Here is a 9,205-nt window from a genome sequence, read left to right on the forward strand (position 1 = left end):
ATGTGTCACAATGCCAATAAAATAATGCTTCTTCTCAGTAACATGTAAAATTTGAATATGGAATTTTCCAGCATTTTAATTGCTTAACATACCTCAGAGGTGTTTATGTGATTAATAAGAGGAGAGTTGTGGGTGCCCATGGATTTGCAATAAGAAGTGGTCTGAGCCAATAAACTGCACTGCCCTGTCTGACCTGAACAGCTGCAGCACTGCACCTACTTCTGTGCAAAAAAAAGTAAGATAATCACAAATAGAAAATTACATTACATTAAATAGAAACACACGTATTGTCGCTTCAGTCAACATGAACACAAAATCTTCGCAGTTCGGGACAGCCAGGTGACAAAAAGGACAGCACTAGATCACATTTCCAATTTTGCTTTACAGTGTATGTTTTTATTTTTTAAGGCTGATGTGAATCATTATTTGGTGACAATAAATGAAGCCGAGCAGAAAGCTAAAGTGTGCCTTCACTTTGTTTCCTGTGTCTGTCTGGATTCTGATGATGGAAGATGTGCTAGTGATGGACAGACGTGAAATCAGTTAGAGCACACATGCCTGGCCTCACACATCAGGCTGCTACTCTCCTCATTACATGTTTCCTCTCCAACTTTACCTCCTCATCAGCTCAGTATCTCCTCTCACAGGCTGTGCTGTCACCTGTAGACAGAATTCAGGGGTTAAAACATGTCAAGGCCAAGGCACTTAACAGCAAGCTGTTTTTATGTAAAGTCTGTTAGGGAACGCTCAAACATGATTAGGACCCAGAATGCAGACCAAGGCTAGAGTGGTGTTCAGAAAGTCTTTATTCAAGAATAGAGTGCAACAAACCAAAGTGTAACTGCGGTGCCGGGAGCACTCAGGGGAGTCAGACAGGCAGGAGAGAACTTGGTGGAGCTGCAGGGCCAAGGACACACTGGTGGGTCGGCATGGCACTGGTGAGATCAGGGCACAGGAGGCTACAGGTAAGTGGAGCAGATTGGAGATGGGCTGGTGCAGCTGGAGGTCTGGGAACAGCAAGGAAGGAATTAACACCATGACCTCCACAGGTGGATGTCACATTTTATTAACATGGTTCGTGGCACATAAACACAATGCGTTGCATACCCTAGACCCACGCTCGTCAGTGCCTGGTGTGGATCCAATGAGGGAGGGCCTGCTCTTAAAGAGCCCAACACATTTAAAGTGCAGCACCTTAGAATGCACAAACCACAATTTATTTCTGAACGGATCATTTATCACAATGATTTATAGGTACTTAGTGCAACAGCGTGGATCAGGAACAACAGCAGATTGTGCTGGACAAGAGCCTCATCGGCGCCACTGGTGTTTTAGGTACTGGCAGCAGGTAATGCAGGCAGAAGACACGCCAGCGCCACTACGAATTCATGAACCCACAGGAAAGGACACGAAGGTAAAAGTATGGATAGTGATGTTCCCTCTGATACCGAGGCTCCGAAGCTTGCTTCAAACTCGGAAGGATATTTTTCTGAAGCACTGTGCCGGAGCTTGCCTCAACTCAAGAAAAACCACGTGATTGATGACGTTCGAATCATTTCTGCTTCATTCAGATTGAATCAGCTGACTGGTTTGGTTCGATAGCTGGAGCTTTGAAATGTTGGAGCGATACAGATGTATTTAAGATGGATGAAACAGTGCTCTGTCCTACGTCTTGTCAACACATTTTGGATTGACTCGCTATGGAGCCATCATGGAAACGGTCACAAGTGTGGGAACATTTTGAATTGGTGCCACTGAATAAGATAAATTATATTCCCAAGATTCAAGCCTTATTGTCAAGTCTGTTATTAATACAATGGATGGCCAGGTTTACGGTCCCCTCCGAATAAACACAGGAAGAATAAATCACACACTGATCTCACTGTGACTTCATAGGCTGCCTTAATCCAAAATCAACATCAACACCGGCACAGCCAGAGCCTGCTGTCAATTCCTGTTAATGCTACCGGGATGACGTGTCCGTCCGCTAAGTGTGTGTGTGTGAGATGTGTGTACGCAGTCAGTGACAGAGCCGCTCTGTCACACAACTTAAACACGTTTATACTTATAACACTTGGCTTTCACAATCCAGCCAATGCTGATGCAGCTGTGCGCCGCTTGAAGTCCGAGTGTGCTGCCTTAATCCAAAACGCACCTCATGACGACGTACCATCAACATCGGCACAGCCAGAACCTGCTGCGGCTTCCACGGCTACACCCTTAATCACATTTGTAGTTATATATTTATTTGTATGTAATTAAATGCTTTATAAATGTCCTGTAATGTTTTATTTTCAGGCACTGACCTGTGGAAGCTTCTTGACAAAGATGCAGAAGAAGACAGAAAATCTCAGAACGCTACTGCAGATTTCATTGTGGAGGTTCAGCAATATCTGTCTGCTCCTCCTCTGGACAGATCAAAGGACCCCTTAGGTTACTGGTCCCTATCGCTTTTGCATTTGTACAGCCATATGTTATGACATTGTCAGCAAGATCCAGCATGTCAGTAAACTGTCACCCTCCACGCAGCTTGATGTGGCTGTCGACTTGCTGAAGAAAACCAAAGATTCCCTCACCAGCTACAGAAACACTGGATTTTCTGATGCACAGACAATTGCAAAGAAGATGTGTGAAGAGATGAATGTGGAGGCTGAACTCAAACAAAAGCGTTTGAGAACCACAAAAAGGCACTTTGGCTATGAGTCTCCAGATGAGCCCATACAAGATGCACTACGAAAAATGGAAACCACATTTTTTAATGTGGTCGTGGATACTGCCATCTCTTCACTTGATGAGAGATTTCAGAATCTTGGAGAGGTGAATAACACGTTTGGTGTGCTCCTCGATTTCCCCAACTTAGAAGAAGAGGACCTGCTACAGAAGTGTCAAACCCTAAGTACTGCTCTGACCCATGACAGCCAGCCGGACATTGATGGCACAGAACTTGCAAAGGAAATGAAGAATTTCCCACCATTGCCATCAAACAATATGACAAACATGGAACTGTTGACCTTCCTGCATGAGAAGAAACTGGCAGAAATTTACCCCAACATGTGAGTTGCTTTGAGAATCTCTGCCACTCTTCCTGTTACAGCGGCTGCTGCTGAAAGAAGCTTCTCTAAGCTCAAACTGATTAAAACTTACCTGAGATCTACTATGATGCAAGAACATGCCATTATAAGCATAAACCATGTGGTCTCAAATCAATTGCCATATGATGATGTTGTAGATGACTTTGCTGCAAGAAAAACCAGGAGAGTAAAGCTGTAGCAGGTTATGTGAGATTGAGGAGGTGATGGTGTAGTTTTTAAGTTACGGCAGTACCAAAAACACCACTAGAGGTCTTTGTAAGATCATCTTTTTATTTTTATTTAAATCCTTGTATTTTTTTGTGCCTACTCGTTTCTTTAATATCTTATTTTGCACAGTGCCGTATTTATATTGTATTTTTAAGTTAATGTCACTTGTTTACACTTTTTATTTTGGGAGTATTAATAGGTACTTTATGTAAGCTATTTATATTGTATTTCATATGTTCAGTTCATTTTTTTGTATTTGTTTCTTTAATTCTTTCTAAGTATTTTGAATGTGCAATTGCTTTATTTAAATAAAAGAATGTCCAAGACAAAGCTATTACGTTTCTTATGAGTATATACACTAGCAGTGGAATTTAGTGTGATGCAACAGGGCGCCACCTGAAATCTTGCCTAGGGCGCCAAATTGGTTAGGGCCGGGCCTGCGGAAGGTGATGAGCAGCAGGTGACAACAATGCACTGGGGTAAAACCTGGGACAGGTGAGGTGACGCGGGGCAGGAAGTAACCAAACTAAAAGCAGTCATCACCGGAAGCGGAGCTAAACCATAACACAGTCAAAGTTAATGCATTAACAAACAAAGAACTCTGAGATAAGCAATAGAAAACCATTAGCTGAATGGTTCATTGTTTGGGAAATGGTTGTTAAACATTATATAAGACCTGACTAAAGTTAAAGTATCAGGTCTCAGTTGTGTTAGTCGTGTTGGCGCGCGCACGCACACACACACACACAGTTCGCTGCGTCTGTAAACCAAGCAACAGGAGACAGTCTCCTTAGAAGGTCCTCACATACAGACTTAAATGGGTGCGTGTTCTCCCCTCTTCGCCCCGCAGGAGGCAGCATTGTGCAGAGGAATCAGTCCTTTATCCCGAGCGTTGACCTCAGCTCCGTGCTGCAGCTGATGCTCCGCCACCTCCAGGTTATTATAACCAGCTGCAACACACACGCACATACCCATAACTCGCAGTTCACACTGTGACGTCTGTCTGTGCCATTTTAAGGTTCACGTTTAAAAACGGTTTCATCTCCCCCAAGAAATAGACAGTAAACGTCACAGGGTGTGTGTTGACGTACCAGCCAGGTGTAGCGGTGTCGACTATCTCCCTTGTGTGTCTCTGCAGTTGACGTTGTGTGTGCAGAGCCTCTTCACTCGGACCAGGAAGCCCTTCTTGGTGGCATCCAGCAGGGCAGCGTCACCCCGTAGCATCAGGTCCTGGATGAAGCAGGAAAAAAAGGTTTTGATAGCCTCTACCCATGGATGTAGAGGCAGGTAGGACTGGATCACTGTGAGACGGAAGACAACTGAAAAACATTTGGATTTTCAGGCCGGCTGTGCAGCTTCGATTCCCGCTGAAGTCTAAGAGGGTTTATGGAGGTTTCTTCTGGATGGAAGTCACTGAATCATTTGTTTCTCTTGTCTGTGCTCATATTTCACTGAGTTAGGACTCTGAGAAGGAGGACCACTTTTGGATGAGTCTGCTTTGTGTCAATAAAGACTGAGTTTTCACTGCACCGTGATAATAACAGTTTGTAATATAATGTACATTAGTGCAAGTGAAGCAGATGCTTCTTGTTGATGTAACTATTTGTTTTAATTCAATTCAGTTGTATTTGTATAGCGCGACCTCACAACTACAATCATCCCAGGACACTTTACAAAGTCAGGAATAGACCTTACTGTTATTATAGAGAAAGCCCAACAAACCCCCCTGAGCAGCACTTGGTGACAGCGGGGAGGAAAAACTCCCTTTTAAGGGAAGAAACCTCAGACAGACCCAGTCTCTTGGTGGGCAGCCTTCTGTCTCGACCGGTTGGGGTGAGTGGAAAGAGGAGAGAGAAAAGAAGAAAAGCAACAGGACACAACAAACAAAACAACAAACAATCAAACACTGGGCAGGTTGATGTGGCCGGTGACTGCTCATCAGAAACATAGAGCTCCAGAGCCAGGGGAACCTGTAGAAAGGTACAGGGAGAGAGAGAGAGGGGACACACTACAATAGAGAGAGAGGACACACTACGGGACAGAGAGAGGACACAGTTAGTGAGGCGTGAAGGTGGCGTATCCATGTTATTGTGTAAGCAGAACTTTCCGTCCCCATCAGGGCGACTGGGTCTGTTTACACCCAACTGTGCCCTGGTGCTTTGAACACTGTTCAGATCTCGGTCATTTTATTTGTTAAAAACCTTTTTATTTGTCCGCGTGCAGCGACCAGCTGAGGCTTTTCACCGATCAATACATCTGGTTATTAATCAGTAGACCAACTCCCACAGCACGCTGAGTCATGTCCCATTGACCCCGAGCTGTACCACAAAGTGCAGATTGTGTACACAAAGTTTGAAATGACAAAAATCGGACGGACAGTAAAGCTGATGAAGTCACCCCCGGTGCCCCGCTACCGCCCCACCGGCCGGCTGGTGACGTCATTGGGTAGTTTTAAGGAGGCTCCTGCCTGTGCGTGCCAGTGTGTCTGTGTTTGTGTGTGTGCGCGTGTCAGCATGAGGAGCGCGAGGACGCTGTTCCAGCTCGCGGCGACTGCTTCCAGACGGAGCCTTCATCATCATCCTCCTCCTCCTCCTCCTCTTCCTCCGGTGCGGTCCGCGGGGATCGTAGGGGCACCTTTCTCCAAGGGACAGGTGAGTGCACCGTTCACTGTGTGTGTGTCCGTCCCGGTTGTAACTCTCGCTTTGTTTCTGCTGCAGCCCAAAGGTGGAGTGGAGACCGGACCGGACCGGATCCGAGCCGCAGGACTGCTGCACAGACTGAAGGAGCAAGGTGAGTCCTGGTCCCAGTGTGTGTTCATAATGCAAAGCTCCCAGCGTGTTCCAGACCAGAGAGACCTTTGTAAATGGGGTAACAACAAGGTGTCAGTGGTCAGTTTACTAGGAACACCCAGTTAAAAGTACCGTCATGAAGGTAATGTGTAATTGTATTGCGTTGTACACACTTGTCAGTATAATGCAGCTGTGCTGGAACAAGATATCAGATCCTTTACTTCAAAAGTAAAAATACCACTGTAAACTCTAAGTAAAAGTCCAGCATTCAAAGTTTTACATAGACTAAGTAAAAATGCAAAACCATCAAATATACTTCAAGTAGCAAAAGTAAAAGTCATCATTATGCAGAATGGCACGTTTCATTGTGTTGGATGTTGCAGCTGATGTTACTGACTGTATTTGCTGCTGAAGAGTTTGTGAAAAACTCTTATCTTGTCCTTTAATATGCAATAATGTATTCGATTATGGTTTGTATAGTAACTGCAGCTGTCAGACAAATACAGTGGAGTAGTGTTTCCCTCTGAAATGTAAAGTTAAATATGAGGTAGAAGAAAATGGAAATACTTTAAAGTACAACAATCTCAAAAATTTACTTAAATACTACAGTAAATGTACTTAGTTACTTTCCACCACTGCCAGTAGCCAGTTACCCCTGCCTGCTCCTGAGGCTTGGGATCTAACTTTATTGATAGAAAATAGATTCTTTGTGTCACTCAGTGCACTGGACATTTAGGAGAAGAGGCTGACACGAGTTTTTCATGAACCGTCAGTGGTTAATGAAGCTGAGGGCACAAAGTGGAGCCAGGTGATGATACAATGACTCTGGGACACGACCGCCTGCACTGAGCAAGATTAGACCGGTGTGATTAGAGTCATGCTGCACACACATTGATTTAATTGTGGAACAGCAAACAGGAGGTGTTGACCTGGATCCACCATCAACACACACACACAGAAATAGATTTCTGTGTGTGTTTGCATGTCTGACTAAAAAATAAACTCCTTCAGGAGAAACTTCGTTTTATATGAAGGGTCAGGTTTAGGTTCAGTTCACTTCCTGCTACAGGTGAAAAGTTGCACCTGTGGCCACACCCATCTGTGATGTCACACCTGAGTACACCTGTATACCACTATGTTTAGCTACCAGTATCTTTTTCTGACTGATGACGTTACTGTGTGTGTGATAATCCAGGATAATATTCTAAACACCGAGTTCAGGCAACTTTACAGCCCTGACTAAAGTCTTGCAGGTCTTCCATTCACTTTAGGTCTGAGTATGCTTGACCCCAAAGTCGGGTTTATTTTGATCAGTGTGAACACAAGTGTACCAGACTCAGGCATGAAGAAGTGGTCTCAAGCACAACTCATGTGTACTCGAGTATGGTCCAAAGGGGAACATAATCATGCTCGAACCAGGAAGTGGGCCACTATATGGCATCATAACTATTTGAGTCTGTCGGTTAAAAGGATAAACATGGCTGTGAAAAGATCTGTGGAGTAACGAAGTAAAATGCTTGAAATCGGGGCTGACAAAAACATACAGACAACTGGATACTACACACAAAAATGAAGTGTTCATTAGTATTTACATGTGAGTGGAACAGAAACAAATGTCGCCCAGTTGGTGTTGCGAGTGGCTGCTGCTGCTTCTTGGCGGACTGCAAACCCATGATGTGCACACTGCCACCTACTGTGTCAGACTGTACGTACACAAGTGTGCTGGGGCACGGAACAGTGCCACTGATGTGAAAGCAGACCTGCAGGGGAGAGGCGAGCAATTGTGCCTAATGTGAAAAGGCCCTTAAGCCGTGTCTACACTGCATGTGTTTCAGCTCTGTCTTTGAGATGTGTGTCATGCAACCAGCGTGCTCCTATCTTAATCAGTCCAGCTACCTACACTGCCCACTTGTCAGCTCACATATCACTCACCCTTTACACCGAAGGGTAACCTTTGTATAAATATGCTAAAGGTCAAAATTTTTTTTTTTTTTTTTTTTTTAAAAAAAGACTTTGGTTGGATCAGTTTGGTTTTGCATAATTCACCAGAACAATGAAAGCTCATTGCTTTCAACCAGAACTCCTCCAAAATAGAGAAATGCATCAAGCAAAAAATAGTTCAAACACATGATCATGCTATGCTTTCGGTGTAGACACAGCTTTAAGGCAGCCTGCGAGACAAGACCCAGGGCAAAAATGTTTTAAATAAAGAGAAATAACTGAAGGGGACTCAATCACACTGGTTTTAATACACTCTTGTATTTTTGTGTACTGCACTGATGGACAGCAACAAATTACATTTATTTAAGTACAATTTTGAGGTATCTGTACTTTACCTGAGTATAATGATTTAGTGCTACTTCATACTTTGACTTCACTACATTTTAGTAGCAAATATTGCACTTTTTACTCCACTATATTTATTTTATAACTTTAGTTACCAGTTACTTTTCAGAACCAGATTAATACAAAAATGTAAGTAAAATCAATAGACTTTATTGATCTCTGGTGGAAAATCCACACACTACCCAGCAACCATTCAAATTATAAGCTTATATGCTAGTTAACCTTTAATGTTGCACCTTTACCAGCTGCAACATTAAATATAATGAACACAATATTGCATCAGTCATTATAATCCAATAATATCATATACATTAATATTAAATGTGCTTCCCTGCAGAATGACTACTTTTAGTAATTAAAGTATATTTTGATGCAAATACTTTTGTACTTTTACTTGAACATTTTGAGTGCAGAACCTTTACTTGTAACAGAGATTTTTGTTGTTGTTTTTTTACACTACTGTATTGGTACTTCTGTTTAGGTGAAGAATCGATCTGAGTAGTACTTCCACCACTGGTGTGTGACGGTCAGTCTGTGACAGGGCTTCAGGACACAGTGTTAGTTTGCTTTGACCCAAACCACATTAACAGTTTCTTTTTTTGACCTAAACATATAAGCAACAGTGTTCAGATCAGAAAAATATTTTTCATACAGTAGAGTGGCTACATTAGCAGCATGGCTAACCAAACAACGGAAACTAATAGGCTGGGACTGTGAACAAAGCCGCCGACATCGGCTCGCCCCAGCGTGGCCCTACCACTATCGCCACCC

At 43.4% G+C, this 9,205-nt stretch overlaps 1 protein-coding gene and 1 long non-coding RNA gene across 3 annotated transcripts in view; one reads left to right on the top strand and one right to left on the bottom strand.

The window, feature by feature from the left end:
• Positions 1–579: 579 nt before the first annotated feature.
• On the bottom strand, positions 580–1,507 carry LOC109969659 (uncharacterized). Its single transcript, XR_002276287.1, has 3 exons — positions 1,108–1,507; positions 832–1,007; positions 580–660 (listed from the first exon to the last, which is right to left on the bottom strand). It is a non-coding gene; the product is annotated as an uncharacterized LOC109969659 (long non-coding RNA).
• A 3,987-nt stretch (positions 1,508–5,494) lies between these two features.
• The window catches only part of arg1 (arginase 1), an 8,877-nt gene continuing 5,166 nt past the window's right edge, over positions 5,495–9,205 (top strand). The window contains exons 1-2 of one of the 2 annotated variants that reach the window (XM_020616694.1): positions 5,495–5,950; positions 6,017–6,089. In XM_020616694.1, coding sequence (XP_020472350.1) covers positions 5,657–5,950; positions 6,017–6,089 — 367 coding nt within the window. In that variant the 5' untranslated portion in view covers positions 5,495–5,656. Of the gene's footprint in view, positions 6,090–9,205 lie in introns of both variants that reach the window. The other variant, XM_020616692.1, reaches the window with a different exon arrangement.

The sequence above is a fragment of the Monopterus albus genome, unplaced genomic scaffold, assembly GCF_001952655.1.
Source record: "Monopterus albus unplaced genomic scaffold, M_albus_1.0 scaffold177.1, whole genome shotgun sequence".
In the NCBI taxonomy this organism is placed as follows: domain Eukaryota; kingdom Metazoa; phylum Chordata; class Actinopteri; order Synbranchiformes; family Synbranchidae; genus Monopterus; species Monopterus albus.